This window comes from Talpa occidentalis, unplaced genomic scaffold, assembly GCF_014898055.3.
Source record: "Talpa occidentalis isolate TD23 unplaced genomic scaffold, MPIMG_talOcc4v2.1 talOcc4.3, whole genome shotgun sequence".
Lineage (NCBI taxonomy): Eukaryota > Metazoa > Chordata > Mammalia > Eulipotyphla > Talpidae > Talpa > Talpa occidentalis.
Genome location: NW_023603184.1, coordinates 4,917,207 through 4,939,475, shown reverse-complemented (window position 1 = coordinate 4,939,475; position 22,269 = coordinate 4,917,207). Strand labels below are relative to the sequence as shown.

The following is a 22,269-nucleotide window of genomic DNA, read 5'->3' as shown; positions in this document are numbered from 1 at the left end:
TGTGTTTTCTCATCATTTAAGTATGAAGAATAAATTGCTCATAGGGTTAAATACACACACTCATGCACACACAAACATGCACACACACACACACAAATATAGGGCTTAATAAATGCCTGACCCGGGGAAAGCACTCCATAAGTGGTAGCTATAATGATTATTCTTTCTAATGATTTAATCTAAAAGAAGGGTTCACCAACCCCTGAACCCTGAACTCCCCGTGAAGGTTCTAGAAGATATCAGTGTAGACTTAAGATCCCTTATATCTTCCTTCCCCAAACAGTTGGGCACCCAGGGCTTACCTGGAGCAGCAGGGACGGCCTCATTGGAATGTGCACAGAGGCCCAGCTGGGCATCCTTTTCAGAGCATCTGTGGGCATAGAAAACTGAATATGAAGGCTGCTTGTATTTAGTCAAGATCTTGCTTCCCTCCACGGAAGGGGGCAAGTCCTGTGAAGGGCAGGGCAAAAGGCAATGAAGTCAGAGCATGGAAAGGGCAGGACTAGGAAATACAGAGACATCAATGTGAGTCACTGTGTTCAAGACGATACCTCATGTTGAAATGTGTTTTCACATAGGTATTCTTTGAAAAGGAATGTACTGGAAGTCTGCTGAAAGAACAGCAAGACACCAATGGTACGCTTTATTAAGCTACCAGGGTGAGTTGGAAGAAGCTAAGCTACCAGCCAAGCAAAATTCTGATTGGATAAGGATTGTCATGAGACAGACCTCAAAAAATTGTTTTCCTTCCCTTTATTGTTATACAATATGCAAACCACTCAGAGGGAGTATTCAGAAAATGAACTTAAAAGGCAAAGAAGATAACTTCTTTATGGCATGTTACAATTAGGCCATTAAAGACATCTCCTAAAAGGCTAGAGCAAAGCTCCAATGGTCTTAGAGCCTTTGAAACAAAGAAGCATTGAATCTTCAAATAGAACTCTGACAGTAAGAAAATAATCTGAACAGGGCTCAAAGTTTTCTAAATAAACCTGAAAGAAATCAGAGATTAATAATGATTGATAGTATTTAAAAGTTACTGAGAAAGCATATTTATATCTTGGTGCTTTTCTATCTAAACTACTCTAAAAAAAGAAAATGGGACATATAGATTGAATTTGGTCACATGCAGAACTTACAATTTTAGGGACATGAGTCTAGAGTTCTTATTTGAGATTATTACTAAATTTCTGCTTTCAGAATTGAAATCAAGTATTAATTTATCTTTTATGTTACTATTGATATTAAAAATAAAGAGACCAGTATATTATGATGAAAGAAACTCTTCTATTAGAAAAGTGTCTGCAAAGATACACATCAAAGTACTAAGAGCAGGAAATGAAATCACTGTGTGCACTCCCATGCAGCATTATTCACAACAGCCAAGACATAGAAACAATGAAAGAGCCCATCCATGGATGAATGGATAAAGAAAATGTGCACGCATGCACACGCACACACACACACACACACACACACACACACACACAGAGAGAGAGAGAGAGAGAGAGAGAAAGAGAAAGGAATATTATTTAGTCATGAAAAAGAATTAATAAGGAAATTCTGCCATTTGAAACAACATGCATGGACTTTAATGGCTTTATGTTAAGTGAAATAAAGATAGAAAGATAAATATTGTATGATCTCACTGATGTGTGGGATCTGTTTAAAAAAAACAACTCAAATACAGAGAACAGATTGGTGGAAAATTATGGTGGAAATTTGGGTGTTATCTCTCTATCTATCAAGACAGGCAGACAGACAGACAGATAGATAGATACTTATAAGGTAAATATGTAAATATGTCTTGGGGATGTTACAGGGTAGCACAGTGATGATGGTCAACAATAATATATTGTACATTTGAAAGTTGCTAAGGGGATAGATCTTACAAGTTCTCAATATAAGAAAAAACTTGTAATTATGTGTGGTGATAGATGTTAACTAAACTTATTGTGTAATCATTTTACAGTATATGTACATATATCAAATAAAAAGTAGTAAGAGTAATTACATGGGGTTATGGGTACTTAGTTCTTCTTTATTGCTATCTGTATTTCCAGATATTTAATGTGTAGTACACATAAAATATAATGTCATAAGAATTTCTCTGAATTGAATGTAACATCATATTTTGTCAGTTGGAAGATGTGGCTTTTTTTAAATACTCTAGTATCTCTGAAATAGGAAATGTGTTTTATAATCCATAGCATCTCACAATTGCTGTTGGTTGTTTTTTTAGATTAACCTCTTAAGTCAGGAGGCTTCTTAAATTGACAGCACCTCCAATTTAATACAAGAGTATTTTATCCCTGACTTCATGGTTATTCTTGCTTATCTAACAATGAGGCATGTGTGTGCTTGCAGACACAATGCTCTCCTACATGCATGTACTTGAGTGTTTAGGGCCCGTATAGCTTAGGTCATCACATTCTTGAGGAAGCTCCAAGTGGTCTCACAGAGACCACAATGAGTTGGTGGCTCAGAAGTAAACTGTAGGATATGATCACATACTAAATCTGTTATGTGAGCAAATGTCATAGAGGGAAAGGCAGCAGGGGAGATAACCTCTGGGGTATCTAAAGCTGTTTTTTTTTTTTTTTTTTTTTTTTAAGATTTATTTATTCATGCATACAAGAACTGGGGTACAGGCCAGATGTGTGGGAGGGTGAGAGGATTCACCTGAGACAGAGCGGGGAACAGAACAGCCAGACGACGAAATACACTGCTGAAGGGAGCAGTGGGCGAGACAGGAGAGGTCTGCTGCGCCATGTGGGTATCTCCTCTGCTGGCCAGGATCGAACCCACGCTGCAGAGGCTGCGGACAGCTTCACAGCACTGCGCTCAACTGCCTGCGCCACCAGGGAGGCCCTTCTAAAGCTGCTCTTAAAGCTTTCTGCCCTTAGAATTGAAAAGACAATCACCTGCAAACATCTACAAGTCTAAATATCTTCTCCAGGCCTAATGAACCATTGCTGCTGGCTCATGATGTGATCTGTCTCCCATCTGCCAGTCCCAGCTAGGACCAGGGTTCTCTGCCAGCAGGGGGTGGTGTTCAGATCAAAGGACCCTCAATCCCACACTGAAGCCATTTACCTTCCTTCTACATCCTCCAGAGATGTGTGGGTCCTTGTGGTAGAAGAACGCAGGGTGGTAGGCAGTGTGTTGGGTAGCACGGGGATCCTTTCACTCTGGCTTGTAGCCCTGGGAGCTGGAGGCACCATGCCAGGTACTGGGGAGAAAAAAAAAAGGACTGGAGTGGGCGATGGTCCAAGAGGAGCACTGGAGAGCTTGACAAAGCACTCTTTTAGCTGCCCTAATCCTGGTCACCCTCATTAGAAACCCTTCTTAACACTATAATTAATGATTTGGTTTCCAATATTATTAGCTTTGGATTTGCTAGATGTCCACATGGTCAAGAAGAGAGAAAAATGTTGAGGCTATTAAAGGGAGCATGGAATCAGAAGACCTGAAACTTCATTCTAGTAAATTCCAGAGGACAGACAAACCCAGATCTGTGCTATTCCAAAGTCAAAACTCATTATTCCCAGCCACTCTGCTGAGGGAGAGCCCCACCAGAAAGATGAAGCTGAGGCTGCTGATCCTCTGCTCTGCTGATCCAAGGGGCATCCAGAACAACTCACCAAGGGAGCAGGGCTGGTCATCGGGCTCGTCAGGACAGGCACACACAAAGTCTGAGGCTCTGGCAAAGCAGAGGTGGGTGCAGCCACCATTGTTCACACCACAGGCATTGGTCCCTGGAGGCAAAGCAAATGAGTATCTGGTCTGGGACAGATTATCTGGTCTGGGACAGAAGTCTTACAATTTGGTACTTCTCAAAAAGAAGGAGATGCAGAGCTCCCTTACTCCCAGGTGAAAGGGCAGGAGAGGTATAACCCCAAGGGGGCTGCAAAGATCTAAGTTCTTACAATGTGAACCAAAAGACTCTTCCTGTGGCTCTAATTGTCTTGGTCCCTGCTAGTCCTTGGGGTGACCAGCCAAACCCACTGCTCATGGGGGTTCAGCAGGCTTGGGGCCCAGCAGCCCACCTGTCTGCCGTTGAGGGGAGACGACAATGATATCCATGAGGCCTTCCACATTTGCCAACACTGTCTCTTTGTTCCGGCCTGAGTACTTGTCAACACGCTGGATTGACTTGGTCTGCCAGTCTGTCCAGTAGATCCACCGGTCTTGCTACTCAACAGAGTAACCCCGAAAAGAGAAAATATTACTCAACAGTCAGACTCAGGCCCAATGTGCATGCCTCAGCATGGACGTTCCACCTACAGTAATGCCCTCTTCATCTCTTATCCACTGGGTTGACTTCTGAGCATCCCCAGATACAGCATTGCTGTTGCCCAGGAAGTCTCTCTTGATCTATGCAGATGTCACCATTCTCTCCTCCATGTTGTTCTGTGTCATGTCCTCACTTCTGCTAGTGACACTCTATGGCCATCTGTGTATATGTCTGTCTACCCTGCCAGATTAAGTTCTTTATGGACAAGACTGTATTTCATTCACCTCTCAATTTCTAGCACCTAACACTTAGTCCTCTGTTGGCTGATTGAGTGGCTCAGTGAATAAATGAGTTCCTGTACATAGCAAATCAGGAATAAGTTAGGGGAGGAGGTCCTTCTAAGGTCCCTCCTCTTCTGGATCTTTCACTCAGTGTCTTACATCAGAACTCCTGCTTATCTCTGTGGGAAGTTGCCTTCTAATAAAGGGATGCCAAGGTCTGGGAAGGGGCCATGAAGGCGGTTGCAAAGTACCCATCAGACATCCCAGGGGAAACTTGTAGATTGAAAAACGATACTCAGTATTATCCTGTAGTTTTAGAGTTGGAATATGAAAAAAAATGCCTATTATTAAGCCAGACCAAACCTTATGGATGGGTAGGATATAATGCAGAAAAGAGAGTGGATGTTTTTAAGAAAGTGAAAAAGATTTTTAAATGATTGAATGAGGATCCCTGTTTTGGCTCTAGATTTGGTAGATCTCCTTTTTTTCCCTTTCCCTAATAATACAGGGTCAGAACGTTCCAAAATGAAAGCTAGTACAAATGAAAAGTGAGAAATAGCGTGCACTGAGTGCCACACACTGTGCTAATGCAGTGTGTATAGTTCAGGAGGAATGCTTTTCAAGCTCACTTATTGTATAAGGAAGAACAGCTTAGACAAGTTCAGTATCTTGTCTGAAGTTGCCATTACTTAATGTCACAGACAAATGTGAAGCCTAAGTTGGCACGCTGGAGGTAATCAATAAACACTCACAGACTGGCTGGTTGGCTCAAAACAATGGCTCCCAGCCACTGCCACCAACGAGGTGCCTGGGCTCAGCTGCTGGGACCAAGGTTCCGGACCAATGGCAGAACTTGCTAAAATGCACAACCCTGTGTCCAACCCTCAAGAAGCAGATTCTCAAAATCCAGGACTAAGGAAGCTGCATTTTAACAAGTTCCACAGCTGATTCTGTATACTCCTGTTTGAGAGATACTCCCTCAAATGTTGGAACGTGGGAGTGATGGGGCAGGAGTAGTTGGGTACATGGTAACAAGGCTACACTATACAGGAAACACCCCAAAAATGAGCTTCCATAGCATGCTTACTGAGTAGCAACTAGGCTAACTTGGAACCCTGAGGAAACAACCCCGTCAAGGAGGCTTAGTTACCTCTCTCCTGAGCCAGTACCTGAGTGAGCGCAAAGGGGTGGGATACATGGCTGACCAAGATCTGCCGGAGCTTCCCGTTGAGATCAGCACTCTCTATCCGGTCTAGATGAGCATCGACCCAGTAGATCCTATGAAGGAGAGAAGGGTGGCTGCTCAAAACCCTTGCTGGGGAGCCCAACCCTTCTCCCCGAAGAGCTATCTGTTCCCTCCTCAGCTGAACTGGCAGATCTGTGAGCAGTCAAGGAGTACCCTTGGGAAGTCATTGAGTCCCACAGCTGAAGAGAGAGAGTTTGGGGCTCACATGGGGAGTCTGGAGGTGCTCTGGGGAGGGGTGGACAGTCCAGTGATCTCGGAGGAGCCACCACCCAAACTCATCTTTAACAACTCGATGATCCTTTGACTCTTACCCAGTATCTAAGCCCAACTTCTTATGAATATTACAAACAGCACATCAGTCTACAAGGATCTCACAGAGGTGAAAGGAAATTGTTCCTCTTGCCCATTCCAACTCTGTACTTGACCTTGATTCCCTTTTCTTTGAGGGCAATGAGGGCACTAGCTGCTTCAACTTCCCCTCACCCTCTTCTCTGCCCATGAACACTTTTATTTAGATCAGGAGTCGGAAATTCCAGTCTGAAGGGATCAGGAGAGTAACAAAGGCAAAAAGTCAGCCCTTAAATGGATGGGAGCAGTGGGACCGGTGATTCAGACAAACAAAACCCACCTGAGGGCTGAGGGCTGGACTCAGCAACTCCTGCTCTAAGACTATGTTCCTTCATCCTCCTCACTGCTTTTTCTTCTCCACCTATCAAGGAGCTTTCTCTCTTTGTTTTCACAACCTCAATCTCAAACATTCCCCACCCTACCCCCACCCCCAGTCCAACCCTCTCCATCATCTTCTGCCCACCCGATTGCCAGGAAGTCGCTGGGGACAGGATTCCCACCTGCGGGTGTCGTAGTCCAGGGTAAGGCCATTGGGCCAGCCCAGGTCTGTGTTAATGAGGACCTTCCGCTCTGAGCCATCCAAATTCGCCCGCTCAATCTTGGCGATGTGGCCCCAGTCTGTCCAGAAGAGGTATCTAAGACACAACAGGACCGTCATCACCAAGGCATAGGAAGATGGCAAGCAGAGGTTGAGAGAACACAGAGGACCCCACAAACAGAAGGGCATTCTTTTAGGGTTTCTCTTCCCCAGGCCCATCGTCCCTGGGCCTCTTTCTTGCTGGCCTTAACATACCCCTTCCTGGGGAAGACAGCAATGGCCCGAGGCTCATCCAGGCTGTTGTTGATCAGCACTTTGCGACAAGAACCATCTAGCCTCGATGCTTCAATGGTATTTCGGCCCGTGTCTGTCCAATAGAGATTCCTGGCCACCCAGTCCACTGCCAGCCCATCGGTGGTCTTTAGCCCACGGCCGATCACTGTCTCCATGTTGCTCCCATTCAGATCTGCTCGCCTTCAAAAACAGCCATGGATTGGACAAGTGACCAGATGATTAAGCAATAGTCAGAAACCCCTTTGAGCCATAATACCAAAACTGAACTTCATGTGGCGGAGAACGAGTATCTGTCAGTACATTCCTCGGTATCTAGCATAGTAGGTACTCAAAACATTTGTAGAATTAATGAATAATTCTCTTGGGAGGACAGAATGTTTCCTGCTGCAAATAGTTTAGACCCTTGTCTTGCCAAAAGGGCCCCTTAAAGAAGAGACAGGGCTTGCTGGGAGGTGATTATAAGAAAGGTAAATTAGTCCAAATTTACCTGCATTTATTTATTGAAGTCCTACACCAGGGAATTCAATCTCAGGATTGGGGGTTGGTCACAACTACTGGGTTTTTATGAGCTAGCTCTGCTCACCTGCCCCCAGCACAAGAGTCTAACACATGCCTCAGGGAGAGCAAAGGGGAATGCCCTGTCCTTCTGGGTGAGAATATCTGCCATGGCAAACTCCTCTTAGCAAGGCATCATAGATTTCCATTGAGTCAGGATAAAACACTTTAAGAATAATAAAAATAAAATAAAACTATATAAAAAATAAAACAAAGCAAAAAACCAATCTTGTGAACAATCACAAGCCTTGGCATTTGGCCAGGGCTCCCAGATTATATGACAGGTACTAGGGCTAGCGACACGACCTTGCATCGGTGAGTCCTGGGGGTGCCTGAGCGCTCCCACAGAACCCAGCGGTAGGGATAGGCTTTATCTGCTATGGTTTGTTTGTTTTGCATGCTGGGCTTCTATGCATCTTTAAATAAATAAATACACAAAAAAGGCTGGAATCTGCTCTCTGTGTGATAACACTACACAGCAAATGAGTCAGAACTCACTAGTTAAGTTGCCAAATGGCTCCATCCCATTAGAGGGCCACACAGACCATAACCTCACCCATCAGGATCAGAGGCAGGTCGGTGCCCTCTGGGGGTTCAGGGAGACTCATACCTGATAACATCCAGGAACACATCTGTGTAATAAACCTTCCCTTCCACACTGTCGTAGTCCAGGGAGATGACGTTGTTGAGCTCGGGGACAGGGATGTGCACGTCCGTGTGGTCGCTGGTGTCCAGAGAGATCCTCCGGATAGAGCCACGGCTGGAGAAGAGCAGGTAGATCTCAGGAGAGGGATCGCAGGTCTTCCCATCGCCCTTCAGCTGGATGCCAGTAGGGCAGGCACAGGAGAAGCCAGAGGGCCGAGGCAAGCAGAGGTGGGAGCAGCCGCCGTTCCTCAGGCCGCATTTGTTAAAACCTGGCAATGGGAGAGAGAGAAGCAGGAGTTTGACACCCAGACAGGAAAGCTGTCTGAGTCTTACAAGGGCTCTAGTTTCTGGTGCCTGCTTATCTGCTATTGTAAATGGCAGGATTCAGTGGCTGGCAGGGAAGAAGCAGATGGATGAGTGCTTGGACAGTGACAGCATCATGCAGTTATAGTACCCGCCGACCCAGAGGGTACACCCGATCCTGGAACGGGATTGAGGAAAGTCCCGGGTGCTCTGACTGTAAAGGGAGCTCTGGGCCCTGGATATACCCCTGATGCTGAGATGCTCTCAGAAAGCCAGAGGCTCTGGTTCACTGCCTGAGGGCTTCTGCTCACCCAGTGGCTGTGTCCGGTCCACAGCCTGGATGTCCATGAGGCCTGGTAGGTTGGACCTCACCAGGATGACATTGCTGCCAGTACCCTTGTCAGCGCGATGGATGCTGCGTGTCTGCCAGTCAGTCCAGTAGATATAGGAGTCGAGCAGGGTGAGGCCGTAAGGGTGTTGCACGGGTGACACCAGCGTGTGCCGATGGGCACCATTCAGGTCTGCAGCCTCGATGCGCTGCAGAGGAAGGGGAGGGAAAGGATGGCTGTCAGCAGACTGGCAGCCTCAGTAGAGATTCCAAACAGCCTCTCTGATCTTCCCAGGATTCCGGGAGGCAGCAGGAGTGGGACTCTCACCTCTGTGTGGGCATCAGCCCAGAGCAGCTGGGCGCTGGCCTTGTCTACAGTCAGTCCATTGGGCCACCCAAGGTTGTTGTTGATGAGCACGGTCCGGTCCGAGCCATCCATTCCCGACCGTTCCAACTTGGCGTTCTCCCCCCAGTCTGTCCAGTACATGAACCTGGGCAAGAAAGAGGACTCGCTGGCTACTCCCACAGCTACTGTATCTTGTGGATATTTGCAATCTGCAAAACACTGTGCAAAGTATTTTACATGCAAAAGGGGAGTTGTTGTATAAGCGTGCAAGAGTTCCAGATCTATGAGATGAAAAGTTCTAGAGATCCATTTCTCAACAACGTGAATATATTTATTTATTTATTTATTTATTTATTTATTTTTTTATAGAGGCATGCTTTATTTATTTGTTTGCTGGTTTTGTTTGTTTGTTTTGTTTATACAAGCACTGGGTACAGTCAGAAGCGCGGGAGGGTGAGAGAATTCACCAGAGCCAGAGTGGGGAACAGAGCAGGCAGAAGGACCGAAGTACACTGCTGAGGGGAGCAGCGGGCAGCAGGAGAGGTCTGCGCGCCATGTGGGACCCTCCTCTGGTGGCCGGGGAGCAGCCGGGGATTGAACCGGCGCCGCAGAGGCCGCGGGCAGCTTCGCAACCCAGCGCTCAACCGCTGCGCCACCAGGGAGGCCCGACAACGTGAATATATTTAATATCATTAAATAGTACACTTAAAAGTGATTAAGGTGGTAAATTTTAAGTTTTGTGCTTTTTTAAAAAAGATTTATTTTTATTTATTTATGCATACAAGAACTGGGGTACAGGCCAGATGTGTGGGGGGTGAGAGGATTCACCAGACACAGAGTGGGGAGCAGAATAGGCATACTGACTGAAATACACTGCTGAGGGGAGCAGTGGGTGCAACAGGAAAGGTCTGCTGCGCCATGTGGGTCAGCTCCCAGCCTAGGGATCGAACTTATGCTGCCGTGGCTGCCTGAGAGCTTCATAGTGCTGAGACCTAACCCCTGGTGCCACCAGGGAGGCCCTATTTTGTGCTCTTCATAATGAGAAAAAAGCAAAAGTTCCTTGTGTGCATTCTCTTTCTTAATCCTCACAAGGGCCACAAGGCTTGCATTTTCACTGTCACTCATATTTTACAGGTTAAGAGAGCTGAGGATCAGAGGGAGGTTGAACCCTAGACCCAAAGTGTTAGATGCACCTAATTAGTGGTGAGAGAACTGGAATCCTGGATTCCCGAACCTCAGGCTCATGCTTTCAGCCTCTGAACTATGCTGTCACTGGGAGTGGACTATCCCAGGAGTTCAGTCTAGGTATTTGAAGCATGCTGGCTCTCCCTGTCTCCTTTACCCCATCCACAGCCCCACCCCTGGCCCATCCTCTATCTGTGCCATGGAGCTGGCTCTCACCCCATCTCGTGGTACAGGACAATGGCCCGGGGGCTGTCAAGGTTCTGCCACACCAGCACTTTCCGCATGGACCCGTCCAGGTTGCCCACTTCAATCCGGTTGGTGCCTGTGTCTGTCCAGTATACTTTGCGGCCAATGGCATCCACTGCGAGTCCATCTGTGGTCTGCAGCCCTGCAGGAAGTCAAGAGAGCACACTGGCTCCTGCCTTTAAACAGATGGGTTATTTCCCCAGCTCTGGAGCCAGACAGGTGGCCCTGGGCTGGGAGGAAGGCCCACCTGTGGTGATGATGTCCTCGTGCAGCGAGCCATCCAGATTGGCACGGCTGATCCTGTGCAGCGTGCTGTCCGACCAGTATACTTTTCCTGGAAACAGAAGGCTGGCTAAGCCTGGACCCGCGCCTCCAGCAAAGGGACACACACAGTAGACTCACACCCTACAGGTTTGGGCAAACCCTAGCTCAGGAAATTGGGAGTGATGTGGAAAGATCCTAACAGGACAGCTCTTGGCAGAGATGAGGAGGAAGGCCCTGAACTGTGCCTCACAACCAGAGAGGAAGTGCTGCAGAGACAGGGGCAAGGGCTTTCCAGAGCACCCCAGGCTCTTAGTGGGAGGCAAAGGTGGTAGGAAAGGACGGACAAAGTTGCTGCAGGCAGGGACAGAAGGCAGGTGAGACGGGGTCACAAACCTTCCTGGGGGTCCACTCCGATGGCAATGGTGTTCTTCATGGTGATGTTGACCGGTACCACCACATCGGCAAAGTAAGGGATGTCTAAGGAGACCATGCGTATGTCTATCCTCCTGGCGAAGATGAGGAAACTGTTCATGCCTGCCCGGGGGAGGGGGAGGAAAGAGGACGTCACTCTAGCCCGGCCTTTAAGAGGAGGTGGAGTAAGCCAGACTCAAGTTCTTGCCCTGCTCCTGTGAGTTTCTAGTTGCATGATCCGGTGCAAATTATTTAAATTATTTACGCCTCAGTTTTATCATCTGTAAAATAAGGACAATGACAGGGTAAATGGTAAAATTAAAAGGGATCATGGACCTAAAGCACTCAGCCCTGGGGACGGCATAGCCATAAATGGGAGTCCTTTGTCATTATGGTGGAGACTCTTTTCAAATGACCCTTCACCATGAAGTTCATGTTAAAGAGGACCTTTCCCACAACCTGGGAGGACAATGTAAGCTCCTTTCTCACCCAAATGCCGTGGGAAGTTAGGGTTCGAACACAGCCTATGCAGCATCTCCTGGGGAGAAGCACTGACTTCCAACATCTGGACATCAGGACCTGCTTCCGGGACCCTCCAATTAAGATTGTCACATAGGTCGTGCTCTTTGCAAAAGTGCCACATCCAAGGGAGGGACCATTACCTTGTACTATCATACATTTTAATATTACTATATCGAGTTGGGCATGTAAAACTAAAGTGACTTGTTCTAACCAAATCAGTATATTATGATAATCTTCCAACAGATGAAAGTAAAGTATCTGAAGAAAAGTATCTTTTTTCTAATATGCATGAAGACACCATAAGAACTAGTTGGACCTGCCTCTAATCCTGTCCTCCTGCTCCCCTGGGCCTCCTCTCTCTTTTCTAAAAGCCTATGTCTCCCCTAAGCCTCTAGAATCACCAGGATTTGTGGTGTTTCAGACTACCACGGCGTCCCCTTGCAGGAAAGGGTGCCACTGCCCCTCCTGGCAAGACTCAGCCAGGTCCGTGATGCTTAGACTCACCTGGTGAACAGGTCTTGCCATCAGGCATCAGGTTGATGCCCGTGGGACAGGTACAGCTGAAGCTGCTTGGAGATGGGGACCGAAGACACAGGTGGCTGCAGCCGCCGTTCCCCATAGCACATGGCGTGGACACTGGGTAGGGAGGCGGGGATCAGTAAGGAGGACTAAGGCAGAAGACGGCCAAGGAGAAATCAGAATAGACCAAAGATTGCTCACCAGGGGGCCGCCGGCGGTGGAAGACGTGGATGTCCATGAGGTTCTCCAAGTTCTCCTGCAGGGTCTCTCGATCCAGCCCCGTAAGTCGGTCGGCACTCTGGATGCTCTTGGTCTGCCAGTCAGTCCAATAGATGCGCTCACCGTAGAGGGTCAGCCCAAACGGGTGGGGGAGCTGGCTTCCGATCAGCACCTGCCGGGGCCCCAGCACTTGTATCAGCCCCAGCTGGGTCTGACAGTACAGAGCAGGGGTCAAGAGCTTGGGCAGGGAGTTCAATGCAGCTCTGCCACTACCATCTGCTCTGTGACCTTGAGCAAGAGCTGGTTATAAAATCTCTCTGAGCCTGACAGTCCATGATGTGAGCATGTCAGTGCCTGGTTCCAAGGGCGGTGTGACCACTATAAACGATCATGCACTATTTCCCTAAAATCTCAAAGTATCTCTGCACAAATCACTTTAATAGTTAAAACAGGTACAAGAAGCAACTTTACAGTGGACACCACCTTGACAACGCCATCAATGTTGTCATCGACAAAATGAGACCAGCTGTCACTGGGCCTGCTGGTGAGAGACCCTGAGCAGCTCAGGACAAGGCATCCCCTTGTGCGGTGTTGCTGCCTCAAACCCTACATCTCATCACAAGGAAACATCAGACACATCGGGGGATTCTTTTCTATATGATAATTGCCATTTATTTTTTTCAATAAAAAATATTTCCATCCCTAGCTTCTTTTCATTGTCTAGCAGTAGGGCCCCTGTACCCTGGAGGACAGTCACAGCCTCAGAGAAATAGCACATACTCCATGCTGGTTCCTTGGTGGGGCCCCCAGACCCTGTCCATTGCCAGTCAGGGAGTGCTACCTGGACGATGTCAGGGCCATGGGGGGACACCTACTCACCACCCTTACCTTCCTCTTGCTGCCATCCAGTCCAGCAAATTCAATGGTCTTCATGCCAGCATCAGCCCAGTACAGCCGCTGGGACCCGTAGTCGATGGCTAACCCATTAGGCCAGGTCAGATTAGAGGAGATGATGACCTGGCGACCCGAGGCATCCATGCCTGCTCGTTCAATCTTGGGGCTGGCACCCCAGTCAGTCCAATACATGTACCTGGGCACAGTTAAGGGAGGTCTTACAAGGTTTCCTGTAAGACCATGTGACTCCCGCTAACCTCCAGCACTCAGGTCTGGAGCACAGATAGAGTTCATCCCAGAGGGGGAGGTGCTCACCCGCCCATGGGTTCCACTACGATGTCCCGGGGACGGTCAAGGTTTTCCCAAATGAGGACTGTCCTCATGCTGCCATCTGTGTTTGCCACTTCAATCCGGTCTGTCCCTATCAAGAAATAGGAGGCAAAGATCTTAACTTTGTTCTTGGTCACTCACTCTACCTTCTGCGCCCAGTAGGGTGCATGGCATGCAGTAGGTGCTCAAGAAATATTGTTATTGATATACAAATGGATAGTGAACTTCAAGGAAGTTCCCATTCTGATCAGTCCCATTCTGCAAAGAGCAAGCCTTCTTGAACACAAGCAACTCACTCTGTCCTGTAATGTAAGGCAATGCTTCTCAAACTTCAGTATGGCACAAGAATCAGATAGTTTGTTCAATTCAGATTCCTTAACTTAACCCACAAAGATTCTGCCTTGGCAGGTTTGCAGTAGGGCCCAAGAATTTACATTTCTAACAAGTCCCGAGGTGACACTGACACTGCTGGTCCAGAGACCACACTCTGCTTAGCTCTGGCTTACCAGTCCCCTAGCCTCCCACATTCGCCTGGTTAATAGAAATATTTTACCAAGAGAGTGATGGAAGGAAAACCACAGGCCAGAGTTTTGTTTATCAGAAATGCCTCACAAAATTCTCAAGCATTTAGCTACACAGCAGAGGTCGCTGCCATTTGATTGGCAAATACCAAATCCTCAAATGTGCAGCTCTGAAGCAGCCCCACCACTTCTGACCTACCCAGGACTTTGGGTCAAGATGAAAGTGATCAAGGAGGAGCACTGGGACCCTTCTACTGAGGACAGGATTTTAAACGTGGAATCCCAGAAAGCCAGGTCATAACTGCCCTATACATACCCGCATCTGTCCAGTACAGCTTGTTGGTGACCCAATCAATGGCCAGGCCTGCTGGGCTCTCCAAACTGGTATCCACTACCACCTGGGCACGAAGCAAAGCTGTATCATCAACTGAGTTTGCACCCCAACTTTGGGGCCCAAACTCCACCAATTCTCAGGCTGGCAAAGGTAGGAGAAGCCCTGACCCAGGAGAGAGTGGTTCCCACCTTCCACCTCTGCCCTCCCCAAGGGCTGGGTCCACACGGGCCCTACCTCCTGTCCTGTTCCATCCCACTTGGCCCTACTGATGGTGTCAGTGCTGACATCCGTCCAGTACACGTGGTCATCCCGGGAGTCCCAGTCAAGGGCCACAGCACTGCGCACGTCAGCCAGTGGGATGACATCGTCGGACAGGTCCTCTGTGTCGAAGCTGATCCGACGGATGTCCATCCTTCGGGCAAAAAGCAGGAACTTGTCAAGACCTGATCAAAGGCCGAAAGGGGTCTTCTTTTAATGCTCTAAATCCAAGAACAGTGACAGACACAGATGCTCACCTGTGTGACATCTGGTTCAATCACACTTCCTGGGACCTGGGACCTTCTACCTGTATCACCTCAGGCCCCAGGAGCAATGGGCAGCCCGTGCTGGCAGAATCAGACTTTAGGACCAAATGGGCTCTACCCAGGGTCTGGCGCTGCAGCCTGTGTGTCTGTCGCTGCAGCTCAGCTTTCCTCTCCTCTTACTTGCTCATCTCTTCCAGGGCCTTGGCTGCATCACTGTCAGTCCCACCCAGGACCTCTCTGACTTCCTGTCTGCTTCTGTGTCTGCTGCTCCGTTCCCACTGCTAGATCCCTCCCTCTTGCACCTTTCTTCACAACATTGGCCAATACAGACTATTTAAGGAGCACTTACTCCTTGCTAGGCACCAAGTTTAGTGCTTTTCTTGCTTTGTGTCTTTGATTCTCACAGCAACCCTTTGGGGTTCAGGTTATTATTTCATTTTCTAGATGAACAACGCTGAGACTAACAGAAGTCAGTAAGTGACCCAGGATCCCCTGGCTACAAAGCACCAAAATGGGGATTTGAACTCAGGCCTGACACCAAGCAGGAGCTATGGCCCCTCCCCTACACAGCTTCTTCCCAGCGGGCTCTTCTCCAGCCCAGGTCTGTCTGAATATTTCCCAGTGTGCTTCTCTGCCTAGAAAGGTACTTCCTGCCTACCTGTCCAGCTCTTCTTTTAAGCTCAGGGAAAGCCAGAAGGGAAGCGCCTGGGGAAATGCATCTTAGGCAATATGGGAAGCACCAGGCACAAGAGACTGCAGGAAACTAGGTTCTGGAGCAGTGTGTGTGGGATGAATATTGCCCCTATTCCTCTGGACAGTTTCCCTAACCTCACTCTTTGGAAAGGACCCAGGTCCCAAGAGAAATTTGATTTTAACCAGGGATAAAAGGGCCAGTGGGTACACAGTGGTCAACCAGAGCAGCTGCTAATGTGTGAGGAGTTGCCTCAGACCCTTGCCTGGAGGTCTAGGTCTGGACCATTCTCTGAACTCCTCTTAGGAAAAGTCACCTGTGACTCTGAGCTAGACAGGGCCACTCTCTTGAGGTGATACCCCTAGAGGAGCGCCAAAGAAGCCAAAGTAACAGCTTGGGGAACGACTCTTTTTGTGTTTATGTTTTAGACACATTTGTGTTGGGCCTGAATTTACAGAATATCAGCTGAAGTCCTAAGCTTGACTCTCTGGCTCAGGGGCTGGAAGAAAGTCTATACCAGGGTGAGACTGAAGGTAAAGAGGTAGGAAACCATTTTCCTACTTTCTAGGAATAGGGAATCCTCTTTGTGGAAATCTCTTGCTGCCTACAGAGAAAGCATCCTACCTGATGAAATAAGCTCAAGCCTGGTTGCAGGTGTTCATCCTTGACTGGGTGCTTCACTGAGCTCCAGCCAACTACTGCTGAGCCCTCAGCCCTTAGGTTCAATATAGAGGCCTTCAACCTCATAAGTGGTCCCTGTTGGGGATTCCTGAGAAGCCTGACTCTTCCCCATCATAGGCAACTCCCCAAACTCCTATCTCTTATTCCACCACCCACCCTTACAAGGCACAGCCACTGAGGCAGGTGCCCTAGACCCACTTACTCTGGGCACAGGCGTGGCTGCTGATCTTGCGGAAGCCAGTGGGGCAGGCACAGGTGTAGTTCTGGCCACTGGGAAGACACAGGTGGGTGCAGCCTCCGTTGTTGTCCCCACAGCGGTTTTTCCCTGCTCAAAGAGCCCAGAGCAAGAGGGTCAAGAAAGAGCAAAGGTCGGCAAAGGAGGCCCCAAGGTTAGTGAGCATGGGTTTAGCTACTGTGTCAGCTCCCTGGATGGGGGAACGATGTCTTATTATTTTTCAGCTCCCAGCTGCAAGCACGAGAGTTACCTGGTATACCAGCAATGCCCCATAAATGCTGATACAAATTAGACCTAGAGAGAAACTCAATGCCTTCATGGGTGGTGACGCTGCACCATCCTAAATGTCCAGCAGAGGGCGGGATAAGCCCATGTCATAGCAGACCTCAACTTTCCCCACCAGAAACAAGGGCCATTGTAACAGGTGCAGGGAAAGTTCTCTGGGGCACCAGCAGAGGCTCACCAGGAGGGCAGTTTTTTACCTGCAGGCTGGCGCTGGGGATGCAAGGTGTGGATGTCCATAGGGAAGTGGAGTTTGTTGCGAATGATTTCTTGGTTCTTGCCAGTAAATTTGTTGGCGCTGTTGATGCTTTTGGTGTGCCAGTCTGTCCAGTACAGGCTGTCTTCAAACACCGTGATGGCAAAGGGATGTGGGAGGCCTGGTGAAAGTCCAGGAGGATCTCAGTCCTGATGTGGTCTGCCCCAGCCCCTGGGCCCAGGCCTGGCAACTGCACAAACCTCATCTTTTGCCAAGACTCCCAGGGGCCGGGACAGGGAATGGAGGATAAGAAATGAAGGAGAGTGTATGAAGGGCCTCACCCTGGCTAATGACAGCCTTGCGGTGACTCCCGTCCAGGTTGGCCCTTTCGATGACGTGATGCTTAGCATCCACCCAGTACATGCGGCGTCCGGCGTAGTCAATGGTGAGGCCATTGGGCCAGAAGAGATGGGTGTCAGCAATGATACGGCGCCCAGAGCCATCCATGCTGGAAGCCTCGATGCGGGGGGTGTTGCCCCAGTCTGTCCAGTATATGGTACTAGGGAGAGAAAAAGCAACTGAGAGGCAGGCAGGAGAGTAATCAGGCAGGATAGTAATCAGGCAGGGGGCTTTTATTCATTAAACCAGGGAACTCCAGCTGGTAGGAGACAAATCCTGTTGGCCCACTGAGTGTTTTTTAAATATTTGAATTCAAATGTCTCTAGGTAGGGCATTTATTCATTTAACAAACAAATTATTTTGGCGTATCTGCTATGGGCAGGGCATGCATACACACACATGCACACACACACACACTCATACACTCACAGTTATTCTAAAATAACTGACCTACAACTGCAGGATCTTAGGGGACACCCCCCACCAATTGACTGCACTTGATTTTTAAGTCACATGCTAAGGACTTCCACTTCAGAAGATTTTTCTTCTAATAATAACAATTACTATTAAATTTTTATTCTGGGGCCTCCCTGGTGGCACAGGGGTTAAGTATCAGCACTATCAAGCTGTTGCCAGGCACTGTGGCATGAGTTTGATCCCCGGACAGGGAGCTGACCCACATGGCACAGCACACCTCTCCGGTCTCACCTGCTGTTCCCCACTCTGTCTGCTAAATCCTCTCACCCCCGACACCTCTGGCCTACACTCCAGTTCTTGCATGGATAAATAAAATACATCTTTAAGAAAATTAAAAAAAAATTTTATTCTGGGCTAATAATAAAAATACTAAATACTAAAACACCTCATTTAGGGTGAGTGAAGTCAGTGAAGGAGGTCAAAAAGTACAAACTCCCAGTTATAAAATAAATAAATCATGGGATAAAATGTACAACATGGTAACTATAGTTAATTTTGCTTTTTTGAAAATTTGAAAGTTGCTAAGAGAGATTTTGAAAGTTCTTTTTTTTTTTTTTTTAAAGATTTATTTATTTGAGAGGTCTGCGCGCCATGTGGGACCCTCCTCCGGTGGCCTGGGAGCAGCCGGGGATCGAACTGCCGCTGCAGAGGCTGCGGGCAGCTTTGCAACCCAGTGCTCAAGCGCTGTGCCACCGGGGAGGCCCGATTTTGAAAGTTCTAAGAAAAAATTGTAACTATTGCATGCTGAAGAACATTAACTAAACTTACTGGGGTGATCATATGGAAGTACAGGTAAACTTCATTTTCTTGCACTTTGCAGATATTACATTTTTTTTTAACAAATGGAGGGGCTGGTGGCAACCCTGAGTCAAGCAGGTCTTTTGGTGCCACCTCTCCAACAGCCTGTGCTCACCTCATGTCTGTCACATTTAATTAGGGTGTATACATTGTTTTATTAGACATAACGCTCTTATACACCTGTTAGACTACAGTAAGGTGTAAATATAACATCGAGTATAAATGTGGCATCAAGAAACCAATATCTTCATGAGACTGGCTTTATGGCAGTAGTGGCTTTATGCCCAGGGTCTGGCATGGCACTGGCAACGCCACCTCTGGGCCTGTGCCTGTATATGCAAGTACTAAATCATCATGCCACGTGGCTCAAACTAATAGAATGTTATGTGTAAATTATACCTCAATTTAATAATTGCACGCAACGTAATCTTCACTCAGCTATCGGGTAGGTATGTTTCTTTTCTTAACCACCCATTTAGAAATGAGTAAACAGAGGCAGAGAGAGATGAACTATCCTAAGACCACACCCGCCGGTGACTGCAGAGCCAGGACCAGAATTCAGCAGCGCCTACAGGCAGAGTCCATGCTGTCCTCACCACGCTGAAGATGACCGCCATTTAGGGGGCCTGGGTGGGCTGGGAATTGTCCCTACAGACTGCAAGAGAGATTTGGAAGCTTGAGAGACAACTCACCCTTCCATGGGGTGTAATGCAATGGCACGGGGCTTCTCCAGGTTCTGCCACAACAGCACCTTCCGGTGGGCCCCGTCGAGGTTGGCCACCTCGATCCTTGACGTCCCCGAGTCAGTCCAGTAGAGTTTGTCATGAACCCAGTCTACAGCCAGGCCACCTGGTGGAGGGAGGCATTTCAGCCCAGGTCCCTCTGTGCCAAGCTCTTACACAAAGTGGTTCCCTGGGCCAGGCATTGTTCTACCCTCTTCACATGTAGTAATTCAAGCCATTATCACAACCACTTGGAAGCTGGGTACTATCACCCCCATGAAGATGAAGAAACCGAGGCACAGAGAAGTCAAGGTCAGGCAGTCCTCACAGCCAATCACCTCCCACTGCTTGAATTCTGGCTCCTGGGCCCCAGCCCGGCTCCCCTCTGGACTGGCTTGGGGTTGCAGCAGCAATTTGCAGAGCCACCCAGACACCCCATGAGCATTAAAGTCAGATGTGCCCATACCTGATCCTACCCAACATCACTCGCCCATTGAATAGCCTGAGGTTGCAAATGGAGCTGTGGGTTAAGTCTATAAACACTAAGGTATATCACCTGAGTCCATCAGAATAGTCTTTACAAATAAGCAATCAAGACCAAATTCAGGATTAAGCGGGACACTAAAGGGCCAATAGAGAAGTGTCACAGCCGCCCACCCATCTCGAATTTGAATTGTTACCTTCAGGAAAAATGATCTCATTATTCTCACTGATTAAGTTCAGTGAAAAGGAATTGTTACAAATCTGAACCTATAACATTAACATAAACAAACCAGTTTTCAATATGAACTCTATCCAAGATTCCACTGGAAGAAAAGGATGATGGACTGCCCCAGGCCGGGCGACCCCAGCAGGTTCCCTGCACAGCGGCTCTGCACACAGTGTGGCCCGGCCCACACCACCCCCTACCTGGGCTCTCCAGCCCCGTCGACACCACCTCCTCCACGTTGCTGCCATTGAGGTTGGCCCGGAGAATCCTGTCCAGGGTGACGTCGGACCAGAAGACGAGCTCGTGCCGGTGGTGGAAGTCGAGGGCGATGGCGTTCTCCAGGTTGTTGAGCAGCAACGTATACTCGGAGCGGTGCGGCAGCACCTGCCGGATGTCGATGCGGTTGGCGAACAGCAGCACAGGCTCTGGCCCTGGCAGAGAAACGAGCTGCACTGGTACCCATCGCAGGCACCCCCACCTCCTCGCTGCCCAGCTCGGCCGTCCTGAGCTAGTGGCATCAGCATTAGAAGAGTGGGAGCCTCCGAGATAAACTCTTCCACCCACCTCCCTGCACCCCAGCACGACTTTTCTTAGGGTTCAAAATGGAGCAATGTGGAGCTCAAAACTCCATTCTACTAATATACTCACTTCTAGACCTGTCAGCAAATCCCCCAGCACTGGGACCCCTGGCTGTCTCTATGCCTGGTCTGCAGCCCGCCCCACTGAATGCCACATGCCTTACCCAGAGCTTTGCAGCTGCGCCGGTCAGGCCGGAGCTCGTAGCCTGCTTCACACCAGCACTGGAAGGCTCCTTCACTGTTGCTGCAGCCCTGGCTGCAGTACCCCTCCTCGGCACATTCGTTCACATCTGCAAGGACCAGCTGGGTCAGGCAGCCTCCCTCCTACTATCCTCTCTCCCCAACTCCCAGGCCTAGCTGTTTTCCAGCCCACTTACCCATCTTCTTCCCAGCCCTAGAACCAGTGGCCAAGGGCCCCAAGATCAGGCCACGTGGGCCAGAATACCAGTTCTGCTACTTGCCAGCTCTGTGGCCTTCGGTCAGTTATTTAACCTCTCTAAGCTTCAGTTTCCCCATCTGTGAAATGGGAGGGACCATCCCCACTTCTTAGGGTTACTCTGATGATGAGTGAGATCACGTCTATCAATTGCCTGACCCAAGGAAACACAGTGGTCTCTCAGCTGCCCCTGCCCAGCATCCTGGCCTGCTCCAGACCAGGCCCCAGCTCACCCTGGCACATGCGCCCGTCCTCGGTGAGCCGGTAGCCCGTGTGGCAGGTACATTGCACTGCCCCCCGCACCATCTGGCACTTCTGGGCACAGCCGCCGTTGTTAACATTGCAGTTCTCCTCACCCGTCCGGGGCCCTGTGCCAGCCAAGCCAGAGATGGGAGTTGAGCCCAGAATCCTCCCCCAGACAGCCAATTTGGCATTCTACCTGGACACGAAGAACAGCTCCCGAGGCTGCGAGAGTCCCCAGGGAAGATTCTTTTTGCCCCGTATGGGTGGGGTTCGGCCGCCAACCATGGGCCAGGCCCGCCCGCCGGGGCACTTACGGCAGTGCTGCTGCGGGCTCTCATCGCTGTTGTCCCCGCAGTCATCAACCCCGTTGCACAGCTTCCTCTGCCCTATGCAGCGCCCGTTCCAACACAAGAACTGGTCTGAGGCACACTGCGGGCTTCCTAGAGGAGGGTGGGTGGGGGTGGAGGGACCAGAGCCAGGTCAGGGCAGGGCAGGGCTTGGGTCAACCAAAGGAGGGGAGCCTGTCATTTTCTAGGGCAAGCTGAAGACAGATGAGACTCAAGGTGGGAGGGTCGGGGTCCTAGGCAGGAAACAGCTCAGACAGGGCTGGCTGAGTGTCTGTTGGTGTTTTCTCCCCAGGACACCACACTGGGGCGGTGAGGCCTGTGGGGCAGAATGAGAGAGTGCATGCATGTGCCACGTCCCGGGTGGGGCTCAGAGAGTGGGCAGGGG

General features: G+C 49.1%; 1 protein-coding gene across 1 annotated transcript in view; it reads right to left on the bottom strand.

Annotated features, from left to right (window-relative positions):
• LRP4 (LDL receptor related protein 4) overlaps nucleotides 1-22,269 on the bottom strand; it is a 44,243-nt gene that overhangs the window by 10,908 nt on the left and 11,066 nt on the right. Inside the window, exons 9-35 of the mRNA XM_054699230.1 lie at nucleotides 21,852-21,977; nucleotides 21,528-21,662; nucleotides 21,023-21,148; nucleotides 20,481-20,711; nucleotides 19,542-19,698; nucleotides 17,517-17,734; nucleotides 17,180-17,356; nucleotides 16,665-16,787; nucleotides 14,801-15,009; nucleotides 14,549-14,630; nucleotides 13,697-13,802; nucleotides 13,376-13,577; nucleotides 12,470-12,659; nucleotides 12,254-12,385; nucleotides 11,210-11,350; nucleotides 10,800-10,886; nucleotides 10,523-10,694; nucleotides 9,104-9,266; nucleotides 8,759-8,984; nucleotides 8,110-8,413; nucleotides 6,906-7,124; nucleotides 6,613-6,747; nucleotides 5,688-5,796; nucleotides 4,050-4,194; nucleotides 3,645-3,758; nucleotides 3,097-3,232; nucleotides 303-370 (exon numbers count right to left, since the gene is read on the bottom strand). Of these exons, the coding sequence (XP_054555205.1) occupies nucleotides 303-370; nucleotides 3,097-3,232; nucleotides 3,645-3,758; nucleotides 4,050-4,194; nucleotides 5,688-5,796; nucleotides 6,613-6,747; nucleotides 6,906-7,124; nucleotides 8,110-8,413; nucleotides 8,759-8,984; nucleotides 9,104-9,266; nucleotides 10,523-10,694; nucleotides 10,800-10,886; nucleotides 11,210-11,350; nucleotides 12,254-12,385; nucleotides 12,470-12,659; nucleotides 13,376-13,577; nucleotides 13,697-13,802; nucleotides 14,549-14,630; nucleotides 14,801-15,009; nucleotides 16,665-16,787; nucleotides 17,180-17,356; nucleotides 17,517-17,734; nucleotides 19,542-19,698; nucleotides 20,481-20,711; nucleotides 21,023-21,148; nucleotides 21,528-21,662; nucleotides 21,852-21,977 (4,233 nt within the window). The remainder of the gene's footprint in view (nucleotides 1-302; nucleotides 371-3,096; nucleotides 3,233-3,644; nucleotides 3,759-4,049; nucleotides 4,195-5,687; nucleotides 5,797-6,612; nucleotides 6,748-6,905; nucleotides 7,125-8,109; nucleotides 8,414-8,758; nucleotides 8,985-9,103; nucleotides 9,267-10,522; nucleotides 10,695-10,799; nucleotides 10,887-11,209; nucleotides 11,351-12,253; nucleotides 12,386-12,469; nucleotides 12,660-13,375; nucleotides 13,578-13,696; nucleotides 13,803-14,548; nucleotides 14,631-14,800; nucleotides 15,010-16,664; nucleotides 16,788-17,179; nucleotides 17,357-17,516; nucleotides 17,735-19,541; nucleotides 19,699-20,480; nucleotides 20,712-21,022; nucleotides 21,149-21,527; nucleotides 21,663-21,851; nucleotides 21,978-22,269) is intronic.